Here is a 24,784-nt window from a genome sequence, read left to right as displayed (position 1 = left end):
TTTGGTTAAAAGAATTAGATTATGGAAGAAATCTGGCCCAGTTGAAGAATCTCCCAATCTTTCTTCGCCAAGTCTCCAGACACTCCACACACACTTCTTCTAATCTTTCTCTCTGTATGTCGCAGAGTAAGTTTAAAAAGCTTAGCAACTTTCTCTCATGGAGTCGCTTACATCAAATCCTTCCTTCGCTTGTTTCTCAAAAAGCTTATCTCATTACCCTTCTCGTCTTTCCTTCGTTAAGCTAACTTCTATCCACAAGTTGGAAGCTCCAAACACCATCTCGTTATGCTGTAAATCATCCCCTTTGGGTTCCTCGAATCCTAAACCTGATTGCAATGCTAGTAATCGCCGTATCCAGCTGAACCCATTCTGCGTTTTGCGTCCAATCATTCGAACGATTAAAGGGTTGGTTTCGTCTCAATCCCGGCTATGGATGTCGCGTTTTCGAGCTTACAGAGACGATACGGCGGCGTTTTCCGAGAATTTCGCCGGAGATCTGAAGCACAACGGTGGATTGGGGATTGCCCTTTTGAGCGTCACGGCTTCGGCTAAGGTAAAGATTAGCCCTTTCGTGGCGACGCTCTCGGCGAATCCGACATTCGTCTCAGCTGTTTTCGCGTGGTTCTTTGCGCAGTCGAGTAAAATGGTTATCAATTTCTTCATTGAGAGGAAATGGGATTTTCGTCTACTGTATGCTTCTGGTGGAATGCCTTCGTCGCACTCGGCTCTATGTATGGCTTTGACGACCTCTGTGGCGCTTTGCCATGGAGTGGCAGACTCGTTGTTTCCTGTTTGTTTAGGTTTTAGCTTGATTGTGATGTATGATGCTATTGGCGTTAGACGCCATGCCGGTATGCAAGCTGAGGTAACGGAACCAGAACCAAATCTGCTTCTTCCTTCTTTCTGTTAAAGCATGTCAAGTTTTTAGATTTTGAGATTTTTACTGAGTTTGACTTTGGTCTTAGTGATTGCTCTGTCTATTGTACAAGTTTGACTAGATTCTATACGAGGACACCTATGACGGAGTATCGTTTTATGTATTACTAAGATAGTAAAAAAATGTTAGGGAATATGGTGATGGATTCAAGTCAACGCTCTTTACTTCATGGTTGAATTTGGACTTGATGTTAGTATGTTAGGTTCTTGTGAAAGTTGGTTTACTAGAGGTTATAGCATTATTGTGCACAATAAAAGTTCACCACTAGATATGGAATTATGGACATTTAGGCTAACGTTGATGTCTGTTCTTCGTTCTTATATGACCTTTTGTGTTCTTATAGATGGTTTGAAGAAATTTCTTATAGATGGTTTGGTTTTGCATTGTTGAGCACTATAGAAGTTTCTCGAACATCAGGCACATGTTGATGATAGCTGTTGTTGGTTCTAGAATTATCTGTGGTGATCTTGATAACATTCCAGAGAATGAAGAGTTTTGAAAGAGCATTATACCATGTGTCAATCTTGGTTTTTTTTTTTGTGAGATAAGATGACAATGTTGGCTTTTGTCTTTGTTGATGTCAGGTTCTGAACTTGATCATAAGGGACTTGTTTGAAGGACATCCCATCAGTCAAAGAAAGCTTAAGGAACTGCTCGGTCACACGCCTTCGCAGGTTCTTGCAGGAGCATTAGTTGGTATTGTGATTGCTTGCCTTTGTTGCCAAGGCCATCTCGTCTCAGCCTAAGATCTCTCATTAACTCTTTTATTCATTAGTTTTCTGGTTGTTTTTGTTTTTTATTCGGCTCAAGTTATGGGTTGCATCGACTTGGCTAAGGTTCGTGGTTGTATCATATGTGGTGTTGAGCAATAGAGAAAACTCGTGCTTCTTCATTCTGGTTTTTGTAATCACTGAAAATTGCAATGCGAGCTGGTTTTCTATATTTCTCACTCTCTCTCTCCTTCTCCGGCTTGGTGCCATAATGCCATAACCAATGCCTTTCCTTTCCTCATATTTCTTGGCCAAGATATCCACGGCAGCTTTGAATGGCTTCAAGGCATGAATCTCACCAAACGTCCACGGAAATATCATCAATCCAATATCTAAGTTTCTAGTAATTTGCATTTTGGCATTGCCTTACAAGAAAAACGAAAACTATTGAAACAATAATAACTGATCTTGACTGATGAAGGAACTAATTAACTAAAGATAAACAAAACACATCACACATGTCAATGCCAGATGTCTTAAATAAAAACTCAACACATCACACATGTCAATGTTTGAAGACTAAGGTGGAGAATATCGATAATCATGACAAGTTTTGAACAAAGGCAAAGAGATAAAGGAGGAGAAATCAACACTTCTTGGTGGAGACAGAAGGGGGCACTTCAGTCCAAACTTCCGAAGCCTCCATTCTGCTTTCTCGAATACAGCATAGGAAAATCCATTTTGATGCAGGAAGTTGACAAAATCTTGAGCAATAGGAATTTGCTTTCTTCACACTTGCGAGCTTTTCCTGTGAAGGGTACCGAGTAGACTGACAACAACGACTTAGAATACTGTTGAACATCATCTCGTGTGCTGCATCTGTGACACTTTTAACAATTTTCACTGCTTCAGCAAGGTTCTCTGTACTTTTGGTACTTGCGTAAGCATCAATCAAGGAGCCAAAGTGGTAATACTTTGTCTGAGGCCAAAGTGCTTCTCCATAGTCATCAAGTGTCTGTATGCCGAGTGTGGTTTCAAAGCTTGACTAAGTGCAGTTATAAGAGCTCTATAGGTAACAAAATTGATTTCAACTTATATAGTTAATAACACTCTATATAATTTTTTTGTAGAAAACACTATAGTGAACAAATTGTGCACAATAAGAAAACAACAAATAGTTAGTCTAACTTATAAGTGTGTTGAAATGTATGATAATGATGTTATAAAATGTGATGGAAAAATCCATTTTAAAACAAAAAATAAAGGATCATAGTCTATAATGCAATGCGTTTTTGTACCTAACATGTAACATGTTTTGGGAGGATTGTTGTCCTCAACATTTAGAAGAACAAAGCATCTGCTTCAGATGGTAAATTCTTAGAGTAGACCACTAGCATTGAATTATAGGTTATGATGCTTTTGTGGCTTGCTCTTCTGAAAATGTTCTTCGCATATTTAAATGCTAACGAGTAGCTGTCTCCATACATTCTAATAACTCTGCCCAACCCCCACTCGCTACCTAGTATTCCGCCAACTCTAAAAGTTAGAGCATGAATGCTCTTGACTTAGTTCTTTATAACTAGGGTTCCTTAGTCGATGCTTTACAAGACAAAAATTCCTGAGAACATTGCTGAAGCCGTGAATATCGTGAAATAGGTGGCAGATGAGAGGACTTTCAATAGTATTTTAAGCCATTGTGTCCCTAACCTTTCCGTTTCACAAGAAGAGCTGGTATGTGTGTTGAAGGTGATTCCGATAGCTCAAGATTTGGAGACTTCGAAAGTTTAGAATGAAGTGGCCCCATTCCGTCTCCAACGAAGACGTATTAAGAGGTGAATCCAATCTTTTAGAAAAAAATTAATTCTGCTTTCCATTACGAAACACACAGCACAAGATCCTTGTCGACTATGCTTTACCAAATTATTTATATATATATATATATATTTATTTATTATTCTCTGACATATTCCATTATATCTACAAGTACTTACAAATTACTTAGTGCCTAAGCAGATAATTTAATTATTATTTTAAATAGCGACAAGTTAGTAAAAAAATTAATAATTATTTTGAAATGGTAAATAAATCAACCATCAAATTAGAACGGATAAAACTCAATTATATAGAAAAAAATTGATCAAATTAAGTAACTGAACAAAGGGAAAAAAATTAATGGGAACAAATATATTATCGGAGACCAATAGTTATTATCCTTAAGAACTTACAATAATTATTTGTTTACTGGGGCTGCTGTCCCCATCCCAACTAATGCTAATGCTAGGCCCTTTGGCTTAATGCCTCAGCTACTTTTCTAGTTAGAATCTTTCAGAGCCCGCTTCGATCGTCTTCTTCTTCGGCCGGTGGGTTTCGTCTTGAGGTTGAAGACACCTTTCATCAACGAGCTTATATCCACAGATCGATCTCCCATGATCTTATCATGGTACATCTTGCTTCCTATCTCACATATCTCTTCCTCTACTTCTTCTAATGGCTCGTCTATATTCAACTTCAGTTCTCCTTTCCTGATAACCGTTACACCAAACCCATTCGCCTTAGCTTCTCGAAATGTATCCTGTATTATATGTTAAAGAGTAACAACTTTAAAATTGATAAGAGCATAGTTCGTCTAATTAAAGTTTCTTCCTTGGTGAATTTTCTTTACCTTTGGCGGGCGCGGAACAATGAAAACGTTTCCAGTTCTTAGCAAATCCAAATGAGCTTGAATAATGTAACAGAGGTTTCTACAGTCTGCAGCGTCCTCGAAAGCAATCACATGATGTGGTTTGGGTTCTAACTCGAGATCTGTTGCCATCTCCAATGTGTAGAACCCTACTTGTTGCTCTCCTTTCTCATCAACTGTGTACAACTCAAGGCACTGAAACACGAAACAGAAGATAAGAACTTTGAGCTTCTATCTCCAAATTTCAAAAGTGTTCAGCAAGAAAACATACCAGTACGTGCGGAAGATCCAACCACCATAGATAATCTTCTTCCTTATTTTCTCCATACTCGCGGTATTTGCTCACAACAGCTTGAGGACCAAACAACTCCATCTCTCTCTTGAGTTTGTTGAGTTTCTTTTCCATGAACTTCTTGTTCCTCTCTGGCAGCTTTTCCATTATATCAGCTGCGTCTTTGATTTCGTCTTCTGTAATCCATCGGTCCAAGTCTTTTCCCATGTCTCTCATAACAGCTTTCACTTCTAGATCAGTCTCTGCATTGTACAACTCCAAGAACCCGCGTGACCATTTCTTCGTGTGCTCCCAATACTCTTTTCCTGACTTTTTCCCGGGTCTAACAGATCCATCACTTCCTTCTACGACAATCTTTGGCTGGCTTGAGGTAATCTCAGTTGAAGAAGTGAGAGTGTTCTCAGAGGAAACAGACTGTGATGATTCCTGAAGAGAGCTCTGTTTTTCCTTTTTCACAGGAGACACAGACGCAGCCTTTCCAGAAAACAATGCCTCACGCTGTTCACGATAGTTATTGAGAAACTCAGGGTTCTTCTCAAGCGAAGGCCCTTTCCATCTCGGTATGACTTTCTCTGGTGGATCATACACACTGATGCCATCTGAATGACAAGAGGGAGGGATAAAAATGAGATAAATTTGACAAGCTTATTCACCGCGTCATTTGTAAATGTGAGATATGTATTGAGAAAACCTTGTTGCAAATTAAAGTGGTAGAGAACATATCAATTACCTACTCCGTAGTCGAGATTTTCAATGTTTGAATGAATCCAGTTATGCAGATGAGACAGTTTCTCATTTTCTCTCTCAACTTTCTTCTCCAAGCCTTGCAAAAACATAGCCTTGTCTTCGGCGTCAATCAGGTGAAATGGATCCCTACCAGCCAGCTCATTATCTCGAACATGGAAGACAATGTCACTTAGCTTTTCGTCCTTCATCCACTCAAGCTCATCATTATCCTCATTGCGGTAAAGTTCTGCAATCTCAGCAATCGTACCTGGCTCCTGAGTTTCTTTCTCTCTTGCAGCCATATAATTCTCTCTAAATCCAGCTCTCATTTTTTCAGCAATAGGTTCAAATTCATGGTAGTGTTTCTCCATCAAGTTCTCCTTCTCCTTCCCTGATCGTTGTTCCTTCTCTAAATGTTCAGTACCACCAGACGAACTTTCCACTGATTCGCAAAGACTTGTTTCGCGCTCTTCTATTTTGTTTTCAGAGTTTCCTTGCTTGCCCGGTCCCTTAACTGTGTTCTTATGGGGTCGGGAATCAACATCCTTCCCTGACGCTTCAGAAGATGTAGACTCAGGTGCAGCTTTCAAGGTTCCATTGACAACTGCACCAAGGATTTTCTTTTTCTCAACCAATTCGTATATTCTAGCTTCACTATGCTCTTCATCGCTCTGCTCTGGGAAGATTTCGTCAATGTCCTGAGTAAGCTCTTTCTCACCACCTCTTCTTGAAAGGAACTCTTTAGCTTCTTTTACAGAACGTATGACCCGTGACTTACTACGACCACTGCTATTATTCTTTATCATACTCAGCTTATCCTTAGAAACATCAGACGTTTGGATGATTCCGTCTCTAGGAACCAAATTACTCACCTTTTCTGCGTCAGATGCTGCCATTTCACGATTCAGAAACCCAGAATCTACCATAGCTCCATTCACCATCGGAATAGCCAAATCAGAAAGTTCAGTTTTATCTTCATCACTTTCAGTCGAAGTCCCCAAGCTTTCATATCTATCGTCATCATCACCTTCACTCTGTGTCAAACCCTTACGTGGAAGACTGTTCTGTGACCGCATGTTTATATCTTCATCATAGTCGCCCGATTCTTTGTTCGCATCGCGCTTCTCCTTTTCATTAAGTTCTATGCCAGCTTCTATCTCCCGGGCTCGTCTAGCCATTGATTTGATTTCAAGGATCTTATTATCAAAGTCCATGGATTCACCACTCTCACCGTGAGAAGAATTCAAGAGTTCCAATTTCTTCTCTGAACCCTTTACTCTAGATATACTACTCATAAGTTCTTTACGATCAAACTTAGGCTTCTCAAACGACACCAATGGCTTTTCCAAACTCTCCTCCTGCAAAACTTCCACGGTACCTTTCTCCACCATTTTCTTTTCCTTCCAAGCTTTCATCTTTCTCCTCATCATCTCCTTCTCCAACTCTGTGCACTCAACCTCATTACACTTCCTATACACAAGCACCATCTTCAGCAGCCAGAGTCCTATGTAACCACACAAAACAGCTCTTCCAATCGCCGGCAACTTGGGAATTAAGTCGAGACGAAGAATTGCGTTTTGGATTGAGGTAACTAACTGAAGCTCTTCCTTTGAAGAAGAAGAAGAAGAAGAAGAAGAAGAAACAAACTTGACCAGAGAAGAATCCTTATTTAACACATTTTCTCCATTCTCCATTTGTTCAGCTAATTTCTTCGCATATAGAACCCTAGAACTCGCTGCTTCCAAATCCTCGAGACCAGATTTTCTACTCAAGACTTCGTCTTCGTCAACAACTACTTTCTCCACGTTTCCAAGCGAATCCTGATGGACAGTGAAAATGGGATTCGAACCAATCCCCCAATACTCTGCTTCCTGCTTATACCGACAAACCCAGTCTTGAAGCTCATTCAACAAAGTCGAATCTTGAGAAACCTTATCTTTCAATCCCTCTGTGCTACCAAACTCGACCAAATCATCACTATGATCGAAATTGTGGTTTCCGTTTCGAGATTGCGTACCTTGGTCACAAGGAATCGGGTTCGGACGCCAATTCTCATCACCGATAATCTTCTTCCTCAGTGTATTACGTCGCCTCGAGGTCTCCCCGAACCGAGCCGATACTCGGAGAAATGAAGCGCGGTAGTACGGGAACTTGGAGCTGGGCAAGTTGAATCTATGTTGGTTTCTCTTGTTGGATTTCGACGACAGAGACGAGAAATTGAAGAAGCCATTAGGAAGAGCAGAGTTTAGAAGCTCCATTGATGGGGAAATGGATAAAACTACAATCCCTTTTTGAAGTGAAGAAGATGTCAAAACCCCAAAGGTGGGTTTATCAGAACAAACACGAATAGGTCGTCGTTACATAATCATTTTAAAAATGAGACTGATAAAGCTATGTTGCGAAAAAAAGGTTCGACATTTACATTTTTCCAGATCCAGATACATGAGACAGTAATGAACTATAAAAACCCTCCATGACCATGAGAGAGAGAGAGAGGAACAACCCAAGTTTATCGTCGATTACAGAGAAAGCCCTAATTACAGAAAATTCCAAGAAACATGGCTACAGATACAAAGCCAAGTCGGCGAAGTTTTACAAAATCGATTTGATTTTTAGGACAAGCTCGGGATACAAGCTCCTCCACCTTCACCACTTTGCTGCTGCTCTTTCCAGATTCTTCCGGTGACTCGCAGTTTCAGCTCTTTCCTGTCTCCACCTGAGAAGAAGAGAGCCATGTTTCTCTGTATAATTAGTCCATCATGACTGTCTCTAACTTTCCTGTGGCTGTCTCTTACGCTTCTTGGTGTTCCTTCCCAAGTCAGCTTTCGACCATAACCCCCCACTTCTAAACTATAATTGTAGTTCCGAGCTTCGGTTTCGTCACCCATGAAACGCAAGAACGCCATGTACACTGGAGCCATTCCGAGCTGGAAAGCCTCAAAGTGAAGACAGAAGTATTGACCAAAGCAGTGAAAGACCTGATTTTCAATTTGAATCAGAAACAAGATCAAAAGACAGAAACTTTGACAAAGAATGTGGGACGGTCATAGTATAGCAACTCCTGAGTATGTGTAGAGAGAGAGAAGATTCACAACCAATGATCTCGCAGAACAAGAGCTCAGCCATAGACTTTTGATTTCAGGAAAATTAATTTTAACTCACACCAAAGTTACCTAAATAATTGGACCTTCTCACTAAGTTATCATTCGGTTTTCATATTACATAAACCGAATTGGACATCCGTAAGCAGCACAACTGAAACCTGACTCGCAACAAAAGCAAACCTTGACTCCTCTGATTGCTTCACAATTTCACATTATAGTTAATACTAGCAAGATCAAGTTTCATCACATAAACAAGCTTAATGACTCTTAAACAAAGCCCCATAACAGATCTAAGTTTATAGAAAGCAATGAAACGTGAATCATGTGTACTTACAGTTAACATCCATGTGGCATTTTCGACTTCACGAGGATTAGACTTGACATAACGATGGTTAAAAGTACACCCAGAATGCATATCCACCTTGTGATCATCCCTCAGATGAGCAACTAAGAAAGGGATATCTCCCAGAACTGAACACTCGGATCCAGCATACGGACAGTTGTAAGGCCTAAAGTTACATATTGTCTCGTGTTTGAGCTTACTGTAGTAAGGGAATATCTCAGGACATCCAAGTGACATGTACTTGCATGGTAGTTCAAGAGATTCCGCTACTTTTTCCAGTGCCAAACAACGGATATCACCAAGCTCTTGTCTACAAGTTGGGCAGCGATTGTGAACTCTGTTCTTACAAGTTGAACATAGAGTATGTCCATTGTGACACTGCAGGGAAATCAAATAATTGTTTTACATAACTCTCTAAAGAGACAATAAGAATCTGGAAGTGGGTATCTACAAGGATAACGGTATATACAATCGTGATCAAGGATTATTCTTGCATATTACTCATTTAGTGACAAGAATGTTAAGTGGGAAACAAATATGGAGATCAACTATACAGAAAAGAACAAACCAAAAGACAATTTTAATAAGGAAATTTGAAACCCAAATCAAGGTAATTGCAATTTCAAGTTTTGTTGTACTTCCATAAAGACCACTTTCAAGTTTTAACATAACCACTGCTTGAACATCCAAATGTTCAGCAAACTCGGATAAGTTTATAGATTTGGCGATGTTTCTCCTCTAGAACTGAAAAAAAGCCCTAAAACCAATCAACAGAGTAAAGATCCGAGAACACAAAATCAGGGAAAAATCAGGCAACAAAGGGATTGGAAAAGAAGAGACCTGATGAATAGGAGGGTACATAGAATTGGTGCAGACAGGGCATTCGAGAAGCTCATGAACACTGGTGGTGGTGGGAAGAAGCCCAGAAGCAGCATTCGCGTTGCTGTTATTACTACTATGATGTTTCGAAACCGATGCGTACGAATGGCGATCTTGGTGAATCTCTTCGTCATCTGTGACATCCATGGTTGAAGTACAGTCCATGCTATCCAAATCCATCGAAGCCCCAAAAAAAAAGGAAAAAACAAATTCCCCAAGAAAGGTGAAAATTTGATTAATCTTCGATCGAGACGAACATCAAATTCGATTTACGGATGGATGAATTGAAATACCCCACAGAAACAGGTCAACCCTCGTGAAGTGTAAATTTCAAAATAAAAGGGAGATGCTTTTCTTCATGAATTCCAGAGAGAGAGAGAGAGAGAGAGAGAGAGAGAGAGAGAGAGAGAGAGAGAGAGAGAGAGAGAGAGCGTTGCCGTCAAATGAACCGGTAACGCTGATTTAAAATCGGACGGTCAAGAAGGCGACTGTAGTAGAGAGAATGTTATTGGAAAATTTAATTATAAGAGATTCAGAGAAGAATTTACCAGGATAGGAAAAATAATCATTTAATAATTATAATATCCTCTTCTTACTCAATGATTTCTTCGTTTTTAATTAAATGTTAAAATATTGTTTATGAAATAAATAAGGGCCCATGGTCCAGGAAAGATGAGCCTAAACATGTACAATGGTCGACATGATTGCATTTTTTTCTTGACGTTGTTTTTTTGGGTGTTGATTTTGATGAGTTTTTTACTTTTTATTCAAATAATTTATATAAATTTGTATAACAAAAGAAAAACAAAACAAGGATACTCGAAAAAACTCATTCTAAGATAATAACTCATTCTAATAAAATAGTATGAAATGTTGTAGGAGCTGCACAATCTCATTAAAAATAACAACTTTTTGGACTTTAATTTTCAAAGCTCATTCAAAAATTCATGAAAAGCATACATATACTTATCTTTCTTTTTTTTTCTTTTTAACGCACTTATCTTTCTTTTTTGACTAAAAGAGATTTATTTTGATAATTAATTTTTAGACGTTAAGAATATGAAATCTTAAGGGAATTTTGCAATGCGATATAGCTTGGGTTCAAAGACACTTAAAACACTTAAAAGGACCAATGATAATGTAAAAAGAACATCTTACTCTTCTTCATCTCAAGCAAACTATTCTCACACAATTCCTTTGAGAATAAAAGAAAATTATTCCATACATAATTGGTCTCATGATAGTGATCATCCTTAAAGATAAAACGCATAATAGAAAAAGCGAACAACGATCCAGTTCTCATGATCTGTCATTACTTTTTAACAAAACATGTCATTGTACTATCCTCTTTCTGTTGGGTTACTGTCTGAGAAAAGAAAAAAAGCTCCAGAGAATCTGAGTTTTGGCTGCAAAACTGTTTCTACATCAGTTTTGTCTCAGTTAAAAGAGAACACAATCACTACAGAATCTGTTTATTCACCAAAAAGTCATTACTTTTTGTACTCCTATTTGCATTAAAGAATCAAATTTGAGGACTTTCAGAATTAGAAAATGAGTAACCTAGAAAGATTTTAGTGTTTCTTTGTTGTTGTTACCACTGGTTCGCCGCTGTTTCCCGGTAGTTCTCATCATCACCCTGAGGCAACTGCTTCGGTTTAGTACCTTTTACCCGGTTACTTAACAGTCTCTCGGATATTCTATCTTTAGCCGTTGTTTTCTTACGCCGCATTGAGGAAAAGGTTTGTTTCTTGTTTTTTCTTGCAGCAAAGACTCTATCAAACTCTTCGTCGATAACAGCTGACCTGGAAGTTGAGGCTAAAGCAACATCACGCAGAACTGAAAAATTATGTTCCTTAACCTTAGCAACCTTTTTTCGCTTTGCTGTTTTCCTTATCTCTTCTCTGTCTTTCTCCCGGATATTCTTTAGAGCTTGTTTTGCTATTCGCCTAGCCAACTGATTAGGATCAGAATCTGAAGTTGTTTCATCCATAGGCACGTCCTGGTCGATACCTGTACTTGAAGAAGTTTGGTTTTCACTCTCGTCTAATGGAGATTCCTGGATTATAGGGTTTCCTTCATCATCCCGAGGTACAATGGGTCCATGAAACGGACATGCTCGTAGATCTCTTCTCTGGCAAAGACCACCTTTCTTTAGAGGAGCATGGCATGGAGAAATCTCACTTCTCTCTTCTCTGTAAACAGTTGCCTGGAGATTTAGTTCTGCTATTTTATCTGCTGGAATTACAGCATCTTGGTCCACTCTGCCCCAGTGGCTCTCGAGCTCTAGGCCTCGATGATTAGCTCGAACTTCCGTAGTTGAGTCCCAATTACTCAACTGTGATCCCCAATTCATCACGGGCGCTTCAGAAATTAGCTTATCCCTAAGAGAGCCACCACTTCTTCCAACTTCTTTAGTGCTCGACGCTTTACTGGACCTAGATTCTGATGTAGACTTAGATTCTGATGTAGACTTATTTGCTTCAGTTGAAGCTTGCAAGGACGAACCCTCAACGTTCTGACTTCTCGCCAAAGGAGCCACGTTTTCGACTGAATCAGTTCCAACATTGCCATCATCTTCCTCCCAAATATCTTCTTCTTCCTCGTTTGCTTCTTCTTTCTCCCGAGTGCCAATCATTCTTGAAATTGTAAAACCAGCTTCTTCACATTTCTTTTCAGTTGCCAATATGTTATTCCTAATATCCAAGAACTCTTTCAACATGGAATCTCTCGTCCTGTTATCAGTTACCTCAACCCTGATGAGAAGAGAGATCCCTTCTTTAGCCGAGATAAGATGCTTTTTCACTAGAAGCTTGCACTTTTCTCTCAATACATCGAATACCACTCTGTTTTCACTGGTTTCTTCAACCTTATCTGATTGCTTCAGTGAATCAAGACGAATTTGCCTCAGATGAGAACAACGGATCTCCTCGTAATCTTCCTCATCTAAGATCGCAAGTGGAACACCATCATCCCCTCTCCATCGAACAATTTGCAGACACTCGTTGATTTCCTTTATTGTTTCGTCAATCTCATATTTTAAGAGTCCAAAAGTGTCCCTCAAGGAATCAAACTTGTTTCGCAAAATCTCTTTTGTCCTCATCTCCCTCTCCTGTCTCTCTCGTTGAATCCGTGCAGCGTTGGCCTGCAAATCAGGGAACTTGAGCTTCAGGGTATTCTTAAGGTAATCAAAACCCAGCCTAAGCTCCTTGTAATGTAACCCAAAAGACAGATTCCACTTCTCCAGGAACTCAATAGCCTTTGTACGCAAAATGGTGGCAATAGCCTGTGGTGCAGGAAGAGGTAGATTGCTTCTAAACCCAACACTTAAACTCAGCAGCTGATCAAGATTCTCAACTATTAGAGCTCTAAAGAGCTTTGATCTCATGAAAAGCTCGTCGATTATGAGAAGCGTCAGATATCGAACCTGCCAAAGATAATGATCCCCGCATTACATTCTATTGTGCCAGATAAAAACGCTTATCACCAGTCCTTAAGACCAAATTTCGATCAAACAACAGGTTCTGTGAATTGAAACGATGAGAACATGAGTAAACGATTAGAGAGATGCGATTCGAAGAGGCGAAATAATGAACAACCCCCAAAACAAAATTACGAAGACCTGGCTAAATGTAAGCAAAAACCTGAGAGTCTTTATGTTTCATGAGCTCCATTAGGGTTCTCGCACCGAGTCGGACCTCCGAATCGGAATACCGAAGAGTAAATTTGATCGCCTTGAGCAGCCTCGGGTCAACCTCTTGCGCAGTCGATTTCGTCGCTTTCTCTATTAACCCAATAACTTTCCCGCCGCCGTCATCTCTCCCGTCCATCGCCGGCAATCGGAAATTCAGAACTCTCTGAAAAAGGAAAAACCTAAGAAATTTCCGTCAATGAATTGTCCGATTTCGTGATGGTTCAATATATTAATTATATGTTTCAACTGTGCAAGTCGGTTTAATGGTCGATCAAATTACTTATTTGCCCTCGTTCCCTATTTGTTGGGTCAATATAATCGTTAATCAGTTGCCACTACTAGTCGGTTTAATTCGCGCTCCCATATCAGCAAAATGACGTATCTACCCCTCATTACGAATCTTCGTGCAGCAGATTCGATGGGCATTTATGTAACTACGATCATGATCGTTTATAAAGTTCTGTAGATTCCCCACTACCAAAATCGCTCAAACCAGTCGAGAAAACGAAAACAGAGAGATGATAATGATGATGATGACGACGACGAAGCATTACACTTTCTGGATTCTGTTGATCTTTTCCATCTCGATGGCTTCTTGCTCCACGATCCCATCGCTTGGAGGTAAAAAACATGGTGATTCTGTTATGATTTCCCGATAAATTGAGGCTCATTTTATTGCGTTTCTTGTTCCTCTTTCGCTCGTTTTCCTTCACTTTCTCGCTTGCTTAACAGGTCCAAAAATCTTTTGCTTCTGTTGTGACTTGTGATTCCCGAGTCTTCTTCTCTTCGACTCTCACTTGAGTTTCTTGGTTCGTTTTTCCTTCACTTTCTCGGCTTGTTTTCCAGCTCCAGAAATCGGAATCAACTATGGTCGTTACGGCTCCAATCTTCCTCCACCGGAAGCCATCCCATCGCTAGTCAATTCTCTCTCAATCAAGCATGTCAAAACCTTCGACATGGATCCAAGAGTCACCAAATCATTCGCCAACACCGGAATCTCTCTCTCCCTCTGTATCCCCAACGACAAGATTCCGATTCTAGCGTCCAATGCCTCCGAAGCCGAATCAATCATCAGGACTTTCATCTTGCCTTACCACAAGAACACGATCATCACATCAATCGCCGTCGGAAACGAAGTCTCGCTCATGCCGCAATTCTCGAGCCACCTCGTCTCGGCTATGGAGAACGTTCATCAAGCAATCAAGAGGTACCGATTGCACAAGAAGATCAAAGTCTCCACCACGCATTCCCTCGCGATTCTATCCCGGCGATTCCCTCCCTCGGCCGCGATTTTCCACAAATCGATCGCTGAATCGGTTTTGAAACCACTCGTGAGGTTTCTGCAACGAACAAATTCTCCTCTCATGGTGAATGTCTACCCATACCTCGCATACAAACAATCATTCCCTTCGATTCCACTGGATTTCGCTCTGTTCCAGCCCATGAACAACTCCAAACGCCGGAAATACACCGATCCGTACAGTGGAGTCACATACACCAACCTGTTCGACATAATGTTGGATTCTGTGGACTCCGCCGTGAAATCTCTGGGGTTGCCGAAGATTCCGATGATGGTGTCTGAGATTGGGTGGCCGTCGAGTGGAGATCCCGGCGAAGTAGCTGCTAATTTGGAGAACGCTAGGGTTTTCAACCAACGGCTGATTCAGCATCTGAAAAGAAGAGGATGGAATAAGATTCCTGTGTATATCTTTGCTCTGTTCGACGAAGATCAGAAAACCGGCGCCACCGTGGAGAAACACTGGGGACTGCTGTATGGTAACGGCTCGAGGAAATATGATCTGAATATCTCGCCGCCGATTTGAAGTTTGAACGTCGCTGAAGAGAAGAGGATTATGAGACCATGGGGCTTTTTGTTTTTGTTTTAAGTGCGTTTTTGTTTTTGTAATGGGCCTGGTATTACAACATATTAGTCCATCGGGCTTTTCGTAAATCGTGTAAATAAACAGAGTTAGGAACCAATGAATAAGTGGAGATAATTGAGGGATTGAGACATTGACTCAGGATACATGTCTTCCTTTGTCCGATATGTCACGTGCAAGATTGTATGGATTCGTGGACTTTTTTCTAATATCCAACAAGACATTTGTCCCGGAATAAATCGGAAATGCAAATTGTCATCATGTTGCGGAAAGTTGTCGTTTATGATTTATGAATATTAAATTATCTTAACAATTTTTGATATACAAGAAAAATGTAAGGCTGTGTGGTTTAAACTTTAAACCCAAAAAAAAATATGGTCTAAATAAATATCATAAAGAAGATTGACACTTTAACAACATAAGTATTTTCTATGTATAACGACGTGTTTACAATTTAGAATAATATGTATCATAGAAAAATATAACTTGTATAATACATTGGTTACAAGAGAAACTATACACCTTGGTTACTAAGAAAAAAATGACTTTTTAGAACCGCACTGAGCATAACAATGACTGATGACATTTCCACTAACCACGCAAGTGAGTGAGAGAGGAGATATTTGCGGAGGAAACAGCGGGGGAAGGAGAGTGGGTATAAAACTGGTGGCTCGTTCGGTAGTTGCATTATTCTGACCATATGGGCCCATGTGCCGCACTTTGTCTCTGTATCCTCATCGAGGATGTTTTTTTCTATCTCATTCCGGATTATTAATCATTATTATTGATTTGTTATATATTTACAGAGGAAATTATTTTGATTCTCTTGTCAAAGTAGACGCTGCTTCTTATAACACTTAAAACCAAAAACTTTCTGATCTCCACACACTCGCTCACATGGAAAGAAAACAACAAGTGTGTGTATGTCCACCCTATATTAATGATAAAATGTGTCGTTTACGATACACATATATATGTTTAGATTCATATCAAAATATCGAGATGCACCGAACACATACTATATATGTATATATCATACTTGAGTCCAAAAAAGGATGAACAAGGGGAAAAAAGAAGTAAGAAGCTAGTAACCCAAATAAGCTTTGTATAGTGTGATAAAGCAAGATGTGAAAAAAATTCATGGGATTTAATTTTGAAACTAAAGTAAGTCAGATCAGATGTATTTCAGAATTCGGGCGTGCTATAGTGGTAGACATAATTGAGGTAAACTTCTAAATGTAGTGCGAATAACTTTTTATAATAGTGTGTACACAATTTAGATTAGTTGTTTAGTGTCTCAATCTATGACCAAGTGTTATACAGTTGGAGTGTTGCATAATGTTTTCATCGATTGTTACTTATTATTACTCTAAAACTTTCTGTTGACGGTATATCGAAATAAACACTTGATGCTAGTAACGAAAAAGCTAGGCTAGCTAGTGCGTTACCAATAATTTCATTATTATTTTGGAAAGTTTCAAAGAAAACAATACAATTAGGATTTACTTCTCTCTGGAGAGGGCGTAGAGAAGTACAGATTTTAAACTCTAAACCACCGTATAGGAGGAGATATCCATCTCGGGATCTTCATTAATAATGACTAATGAGTAGTATGATAAATTGATGACAATAATATGATAAATTGCTTTTTTATTTTCTCCCATAGAGAGTTTGGGAAAAAGATTAGTCAACTCAAACTCAAAATCTAACACGCGCGAGACAAAAACCCGACCCGTGACCCGACTAAGTCATAAGCGACCCGGAAACCTTGTTGCTGAATGTTCCCGATTATCGACAAACTCCCCATTGTTCCGGCGAACGCAAAACAGAACCGTCCTTGATTGTTGACCGGAATCAGATAATTACTCGCCGGAAGCGAAACCTCTCCGCCGGTGAAATGAAACACCACCGTCGGAACCTTCACCGTCGTCATCCCCGAAAGATCGAAACACGTATCGAACAGAGAATACGACGGAGCACGTTTCAGCCTTGTCGCTCCGAGACGAAACGCGTCTCTAAGCGCCACGTAAGCAGATTGCGTCAGCCGGGTAACCGATGTACCGGAATCGATGATAACCCCGCCGTTTCCGGTGGCGTCAAGCTTGAATTGCGATTCCGAAACGCCGGGAACGCGCGAACCGCCAACGCTGATTCCTAAAAGCTGCAAGTAATAAAACGTGTCTAGCTTCGGGTTCGTTAGCAACGGCGTGAAAACGGCGGTTTTCGGAACGGCGCCGTTTCCGAATACAATAGTTGACGGCGGTTTAGAAGATGAACCGGAACTCGTCCGGTCAACCAAACAGTAAGAGAATTTCCCGTTATACCGGTTTTTCGTCTGCGACGGAAACGATAATCCTCCACGGCCCAGGCCCAACAGCCCAGCCGCACCAACGAACAAGCCTTCGTTATCGTGGCCGCATCCTAACGCCACATGATCCACACGCGCTCCGTGAAACGTCAGCGTTTCGGTGGAGAAATCTCCGACGGTGAACGATCCATCACCGTATGATACTTGATAGAGACAAGCCTTGCTTCGTCGGCTGACACATTCCGACGAGTCGTCTAATCTCCGGCAAAGACGAGATCCACATGGGACGGTGGCAAAAGTTTTAGATTTAGCCGGGTTAAAAACCGGGTCGGATTGGTTGTAACAAACTTTGCAAGGAGAGCACTGGAGCCAAACGACGTCGCTTCCTGTGTCGAGGACCATGTACATGTTAGTCGCCGGAGTTCCAACGCCTAACCTCATGAAATACTCTCCGCTTCCTTGTGAGAGACCGGAGATAACAACGCCGCTAAATCCACCGGCGGAGCGTGGAGGTCTTTTCGTGACATTCCGGCCGGCGGAAACGGCGGCGAGGCTGGTTAGAGATTCGACTCGGAGGGAATCTCGCTGGAGACGGAGGTTGAAGAGCTCCGCCGGAGATGCGTCGGAGGAGGAGGAGAGAGCATCGACGTGTGATAAGTGGACGGAAAGTGAAGTTGTGGAGTCGGAATCACTGATCAAGGATTCGGATTCGGGAAATGAGAGGATTGGGGAAGAAGGGAGAGTGTTGACGACGAGTGTGTTGTATTGGGAAGAAGAAGTGGCGGAGGAGAAAGAGAAGAAGAGAACAGCGACGGAGAAGACGAGGGTATTTAGGACTTTTTGTTGCCCCATCGGGAAATATTAAAACAAGTTTAAATTTCTTAACTGTTGTCACAGGATCTGTATATAGAGTTTTCAGTCTGTCATCTGCGAAGCATATAAAAAGGCAAAGGAAGCTCTCGTGTGTGAAAGCTAACTTTACTTTAATTAATATGGACCGCCTTTCTTTTCCTTTTTCTTTTTCTAGACCGGAGTTAGTAATATCATCACTACGAAATTATTGACTTTATTCCACAACTTTCCTATCTGAATCCAGTAACCAGAAGAGTTCAAAGCTCGGTGGAACCTTCTTTTTAGTTTTTCTCTTTGTTACTCTTTCTTATTTATTTACTGTAACTTAAGCCCATAATTATTGGTGATATGTGGGCTTCAAGGCCTAACCATAGATATTTTTCTGAAGTATTTAAATAGTTCAATAAAAATACAGTAGATGAATAAGTAAGCTCGTTGGGTTTGTACTCCATCCTTGACATCCTTTGTTGTGGCCCATGGGTTGTAAGAATTTGGACTAGCGGAACAAACAGTTTCATAAAATGAATTAATAGTTAGTAGATTATGTCGAGATCGTAATTGGGTTTGTATGTTTTCAAATTATTTTGAAGCTTCTCAAAAAGCTAATAGAACACTTAAGAAACTGAAATAGCGTGGAAAGTTCAAAGGAGAGGTAGGAGCAAAATTTGGTTTTCAAATTAAAATTAAAACTCAATGTTGCTAAAACTCTTCGGAAATGAAATCAGACGAACAACTAGGAATGGGAACATGAACATTAAAGCCCCTATCTACTGATCTACTCTAGTCTATCTATGAACTAATTACCCATAATTGAGCCATCTCTCAATAATTTCCATTTCTTGAGTCACTAGTCTATAAAATTCATCCTCACGTAGTCTCTCATTATCCTCTCTCAATAATTGTCTCTCTTTTTCACATCCTCAATAGTTTGTGAATTATTTTATCATTACATTTTCAGAATAATAATCTGGTTATTACTCTTCTACCAACAAAAAATCTGGTTAATACTCGGATATTCATACTAAAAACTAGCATTTTAATATATATATATATATATATATAATTTTTAGATTCACGTGTTTAAAATTATTAAAATGGTAGAAATCTATAAACAAAATATTCCAACCATATCAGATAAATATATATATATATATATATATATATATATATATATATATATATATATTAGATGATATCTAATCGTTTGAGTATAAATTGCAATAATTTTATTCTTCGACCATTACTAAATTAACAAAAAAAAGCATACTAAAATTTCTTTTATATAAACATTTAGACAAATAAAGACTTATCAGAAGCAGAAGTTTTTTCAGGAACAAATAATGGGGAGGACGAGAGACTGAGGCCCATCTTCAGTGTCAGAGAGAGATCATGTGATATATCATATATCTATCTTTATGGTCCCCTCTTCACTTATATTACTATTTACCCTTCTCACATAATGTTTTTATCATTCATTCACCTAATCCTACACAAAATTCCTTTGCAGTGCATAATTTAAATCCAAAATTAAATATGTATTTGTATATGTGCTTGTCTTTTGGCTGTTCCTTACTTTCCATTTATAACTGTAACAAATTGATCAATCTCCTGTCGAAGTTGTGGTGTAACTTTAACATTTGATTTGAAAAAAAAAGTTGAAAACAATAAATAGATATTACAAAATGCTTGGATCCTACCCAACCATTTAAAACAAATACTAGTAAATGAGAGCAATGATGGATGAAAAACCAGAATGTCACCTAAGTTAGTCATACATTGGTTAGAGGGAAAAAGTTTCGGTTTTATAAATACTATATTTGAATGCGATCGTTACGCATTGGAAGGGGGAAAAAATTATTTACGTTTTTACATAATAGCATGTGCTATTCAATATTAGTCAATATTACTCTTGAATGATTATTTGTTTCTTCTGTTTCTTTTTTTTTTTGTAATTTATCATTAAATTTTCAAAATGATGAAGTTTTGACTTATTCTATTTTAATTATCTTAAGAATGACGAAATTGATGAATTCGTGATTACGTATAATTTTACAATTTGTATTTTTGTTGTGATGCTTTAATTTTATTTCAACGGGACATAACCTTTTCAGCTTATGTATGTGGAAGATCTGAAACCAGTAAGTTAAAAATGTGTCACCTAACTAAGGAAGATGTTGGTGCGTCGAGGCTATATATCCGGTCTAAGCCATGCGAGTTGAGCTCGTATAGTTTGAATTATTCGCTGATAACTAACGTGGCTGGTCTTAGTTCTCATGTATGATAGTCTGGCATTTTGTCTCCAGATCTCATATAGACATCAGTTTGAAGATGATTATAAGCTTTCGATTTGACGAGGAAGATACCATACGAGGATATTTTCAAAACTGTTGGAAGGATATATATAGCTGAGCGTGATGAATGAAATGTTGTCGTGATTCATCTTTAACCCCAGAAAGCAAATAGACTTTCGGCATTGGAATACATATAGTTATTTCTAGTTCTGTCATAATGCATAATGATGTATTTATTGATAATAGAAAAATTATGAGAAACATAAACAAATCTGTATATATAATAGGATGAGATAATCAGTTTTGATCAAAAGTCCAGAAAATATTGGTTACTAAACTTCTTTAATCGCAACATGCTTGGACATATACTCTGTATAGCTAAGTTGTACGATGAATAAAAATCTTGTAAAATCACAAAATTATTCTGGTCAAATTCCTCAAAAGATCGATTTATCAGAGCCGATGCATAACTATAGTCTCTCAGCGACTAAAGTATTGTGAACTGAACAAATCTTTAGTGTAAAGAAAAAAGTACGGATAATTAAAAACTCTAATTGATAATGGATCGCAAAAAGATTCTCCCAGATGGGAGCTTGACCTAACGGTTAAGTGGGAGTGTGAAGTAGGTCGAAAGTGACCCTTTAATCTTTATGTGTACGGACGATGTTTCTTTTGCGAAACTACCAAAGTACCCCTTAATAATTGACAATCTGCGTGACTCCACCTCAGGTTTGGGGAGAAGAAGCAGAGAAAGATCCAAAGAGTGCGAATGATATGATTACAGCGTTTGAATTCTTTTATGTGTAATGCAAAGTCCCACTTTTTCATATTTGGAAAGTTTGTATGATTCAAGTCTTATTTTTTTTTTGTGTTTGGCGCGGTCATATATAAAACGCCATGTATACTGTAGTGCCAGTCCATATATTTCAAATCCCGGTCAAGAGGGTAATCATACGTGTATGATTGTACAACATTTCTACAATTATACACGTAATTTAATTACTTTTTTGGTGAGTTTTGTTATGTATTTGGCCTACTGTTTTCGACTTAATAATGACATGATCTTTAAAAGTCGGGGTTTGTATCTAATGTTATTATTGACTGCAACTTATGATCTTTGATAATGTTTCTTGCAACTTATGATAATCTTCCAGATTAATATTATCGACTGTAGATAATCTTTAATAAATCCGAGCTCTTTTTGATTATTAACGAGCTTAGAGTTTTGAATCCTGTTACCCTTTGAGAGAAGGGAAGAGTCATTTATATGATTTTAGCATATCTTAAAATTAATGATTTTATGAAAGAAAAAAAAAACAGTATACTTCGATATATTTTATCAATAAAGATACTTGGAAATCATATTAATAGATAGATACAACGTGAGTGGGGAATAAGTATATATTTTTCATTTGTTTATTGTCTAACAAGACCTATGCTAATAATGCTACGGTTATTAAATTAATTACCCCTAAAACACTCTTGATTAAGCTCCACCCAAAAGCAAAAGAAAGCAATATATGTATATAAATAAGTTTCTGGTTATATATATTTATAAAAACTCTATAAATTTCTGATACTGTGTATATTTTATCGTTATAAGCATAATGGAAGACAGGGGAGAAAATGTGGTGTACGATCAAATAGTAAAAATGTACAAATTAATTTACAATAACTATAGTTTGTATAAAGTTTAGAAGTTTAATTTGACTATTGCAAGGTATAATTAGACGATAGAATCAAATCTTTATTTCTCAACTGGGGGTTCAGCTCAAGCCAACCATTCATTTTTGATCACTAAACAAGTTATTAAACTATTAAACTCAACTAATACCATAATTAACCTTGTTTTGTGTAAATCATTTTTTAGTATAATAAAAGATAGGACCATGATGGTATTTTCCCACAACTTTTCGTTCTCTTTTCAGCAATACAACAAATGAGCACCGTTGATTAGTTCAATATAAGATTATATTTTGTTTTTGACGACAATATAAGATTATATAAAACAAGAATATTCGTTTATTCTTGTTTAATGACGTGGCGACTATGACTAAACAAGTGATTAACTATATTATCAAATAATAATCAATGGAATATAACAGTAATGGATTCCACTACACCACTGGGCAAGTTTTAAATTACAAATAATCAAGTAATGTATCGTTAATTATTCCAATCCATGGGTTCATATTCACTTTGAATGATCATATTCATAATCCTATTAATTTAATATTGTTATCTGAACCTTTTGTGTTTAAATATTTACAACTTGAGAGAATTTCCGTCGCAGCTAATCAAATCAGTCACTGAATTAAAAATAAAAACACACATTTTTTTTTGTAAAAAAAACGCAACTAAAAATGACGTTCAAATAGGTATCATCTTTAGATTCATTGTGATATGCAAGCATGAAATCCCATGCAGAATAAGAATCACCTCAGTGAAAATTATTTAAATACATCTGAATATCTTATGGTAATCAAATACTCTTGCCTTTTCTATTATTGCTATTTTTTACTGTTTAATTTCATTTTGGTGATGAAATTCGATTCTTTCAGATCTCCTCTCTGCTTTGCAAGGATTGCCCGTACAACAATGTTGCACTGTTTTAAAAAGTCGTTTAGATAAAATTAACAAATTAGTCCGTTTCTCATATACGATTCATGTTTATTGATTGGGAGAATTTAGACCATGATTCTAATTAAGAACACAAAAAATATATAATTTTTGTTTTTGTGGGCGTTCGCATATTTTAATCAAAGATGCGCAAATAGTGTGTAATGTAGTTGTGTTTCGTGATGCAAAAGCCACTATTTCGTAGGCCTCATGTTATTGAATAGCTAGAGAAATCCGCACTACAACTCTGAGGATAACATAAAACACCATTTTACGGTTCTAAGGATTTTAAAACACTATGAAAAACAGTCTGTTTGGTTAATTTTGTTTTTACCTTTTCATTATTTTCCTATTTTATCATGCAGTCTGTGTTAAGTACGTTGTAAAATAGGCGACGTTTCCTAGCCTTCTATAGTTAGAACTTAAGTTACATAAAGATTTGAAACCCAATAGTTAGTAGTTAGGTTACAGACAGACATCGTGTTGTGTATATTTTCCATTATAGGATTTGGATATATTTAAGTGAAAACTTAGTAATATTTTTGGACCGCATTCACTATTTATTATTGGGGTATGGAAGTGTCAAGTGTGTTTTTATGGGGGAGAGAAGGTTTTCTTCCTCTGTAATTGAGCAAATAAGTAGGACAAGTCAGCATTTGGCACGTGTCGATCTTGAATACGACCTAACAGCGTGGCAATTTTTTTTAACTCTGACGTGTCTATATGGGGACCACTTTCTCCTCCGACACTTCGGCATGGCTTTTTCATATACACTTTTTTCTCTCTCCTGTTCTCCACTCTCCTCTTATAAGCGCGTGTTTTTCACACTCTATTTCCTTCACACCTGGTTATGTGTTTTTCTTTTAACGTTACAATCTTTTTTTCCGGGCTAGGATGATCTGTAACTGTAAGCATGACTTTATTTTTTTGGCTGTAATTAACAAAGCGCGTGAAAGAAATGAGAACAATAAGAACGCGCGTGACTCGAAACTGACTCGGCACGTGTTAAGATAACTCGTACGGTTCCCAAGGTCCTCGTCCCATAAAGAGTCATGGCTGTGACTTGTGCGAGTGTGGGTGTTTAGCCATAGCTGTGGGTCCCAGTAAAAATCATCGATTAACTCCACTCTACACGGTAAAAAAAAATAGCGAGGGAAAAACATATGTGATGTTAGAACAAAAAAAAAAAATAACGGAAAGAAAAAATCTGGCCGGGGTATAACACAGAAGCCGACACCTTTGCCTGCCACGATCCAGACACAAGGGAAATAGACGATTGTGGGTAACGGCACCGTCAAGTCATACCGGAAACGGGATCAGTTCTAGCGTTTGTGCTTTACGCGCTCCTCCTGTTAGGGGCATTTTAGGGAATATAGTGTAAGTGAGGAGATGTCTCATTTATTACAGCGTCTATCGGACGGCTGCGATTGGCCCTCTTCGTTAATCGCACCGTACGTTCTTACAAAAATGTA

The 24,784-nt window shown here is 38.4% G+C and overlaps 6 protein-coding genes across 7 annotated transcripts; 2 read left to right on the top strand and 4 right to left on the bottom strand.

Annotated features, from left to right (window-relative positions):
• Positions 1–68: 68 nt before the first annotated feature.
• On the top strand, positions 69–1,874 carry LOC18020321. The gene is made up of 2 exons (XM_006402381.2): positions 69–865; positions 1,522–1,874. The coding sequence occupies exons 1-2, from the start codon at positions 158–160 to the stop codon at positions 1,681–1,683; spliced, it is 870 nt and encodes a 289-aa protein (XP_006402444.1). The 5' UTR covers positions 69–157; the 3' UTR covers positions 1,684–1,874.
• A 1,938-nt stretch (positions 1,875–3,812) lies between these two features.
• LOC18020319 lies at positions 3,813–7,661 on the bottom strand. Its single transcript, XM_006402379.2, has 4 exons — positions 5,350–7,661; positions 4,599–5,218; positions 4,310–4,522; positions 3,813–4,219 (listed from the first exon to the last, which is right to left on the bottom strand). The coding sequence occupies exons 1-4, from the start codon at positions 7,601–7,603 to the stop codon at positions 3,959–3,961; spliced, it is 3,348 nt and encodes a 1,115-aa protein (XP_006402442.1). The 5' UTR covers positions 7,604–7,661; the 3' UTR covers positions 3,813–3,958.
• Positions 7,662–7,733: 72 nt separating this feature from the next.
• LOC18020318 (E3 ubiquitin-protein ligase SINAT3) lies at positions 7,734–10,062 on the bottom strand. Its single transcript, XM_006402378.2, has 3 exons — positions 9,633–10,062; positions 8,784–9,170; positions 7,734–8,323 (listed from the first exon to the last, which is right to left on the bottom strand). Exons 1-3 carry the CDS (start codon positions 9,849–9,851, stop codon positions 7,958–7,960), a joined length of 972 nt encoding a protein of 323 aa, XP_006402441.1. The 5' UTR covers positions 9,852–10,062; the 3' UTR covers positions 7,734–7,957.
• An 879-nt stretch (positions 10,063–10,941) lies between these two features.
• Positions 10,942–13,547, bottom strand: LOC18020317 (UV-stimulated scaffold protein A homolog). 2 transcript variants are annotated; one of them, XM_006402377.2, is made up of 2 exons: positions 13,313–13,547; positions 10,942–13,095 (listed from the first exon to the last, which is right to left on the bottom strand). In XM_006402377.2, exons 1-2 carry the CDS (start codon positions 13,496–13,498, stop codon positions 11,263–11,265), a joined length of 2,019 nt encoding a protein of 672 aa, XP_006402440.1. In that variant the 5' UTR covers positions 13,499–13,547; the 3' UTR covers positions 10,942–11,262. The 2 variants fall into 2 exon arrangements, with proteins under 2 accessions (XP_006402440.1, XP_024012994.1); XM_024157226.1 differs by having other exon boundaries at positions 10,942–13,192; positions 13,291–13,363.
• A 333-nt stretch (positions 13,548–13,880) lies between these two features.
• Positions 13,881–15,185, top strand: LOC18020316 (glucan endo-1,3-beta-glucosidase 12). The gene is made up of 2 exons (XM_024157252.1): positions 13,881–13,996; positions 14,171–15,185. Exons 1-2 carry the CDS (start codon positions 13,881–13,883, stop codon positions 15,183–15,185), a joined length of 1,131 nt encoding a protein of 376 aa, XP_024013020.1.
• Positions 15,186–16,679: 1,494 nt separating this feature from the next.
• On the bottom strand, positions 16,680–18,504 carry LOC18020315 (aspartyl protease family protein 2). The gene has a single exon (XM_006402375.2). The coding sequence runs from the start codon at positions 18,400–18,402 to the stop codon at positions 16,948–16,950; it is 1,455 nt and encodes a 484-aa protein (XP_006402438.1). The 5' UTR covers positions 18,403–18,504; the 3' UTR covers positions 16,680–16,947.
• Positions 18,505–24,784: the final 6,280 nt, after the last annotated feature.

Source organism: Eutrema salsugineum, unplaced genomic scaffold (genome assembly GCF_000478725.1).
Source record: "Eutrema salsugineum unplaced genomic scaffold, Eutsalg1_0 scaffold_19, whole genome shotgun sequence".
NCBI lineage: Eukaryota > Viridiplantae > Streptophyta > Magnoliopsida > Brassicales > Brassicaceae > Eutrema > Eutrema salsugineum.
This window is presented reverse-complemented; position numbering and strand designations above follow the sequence as displayed.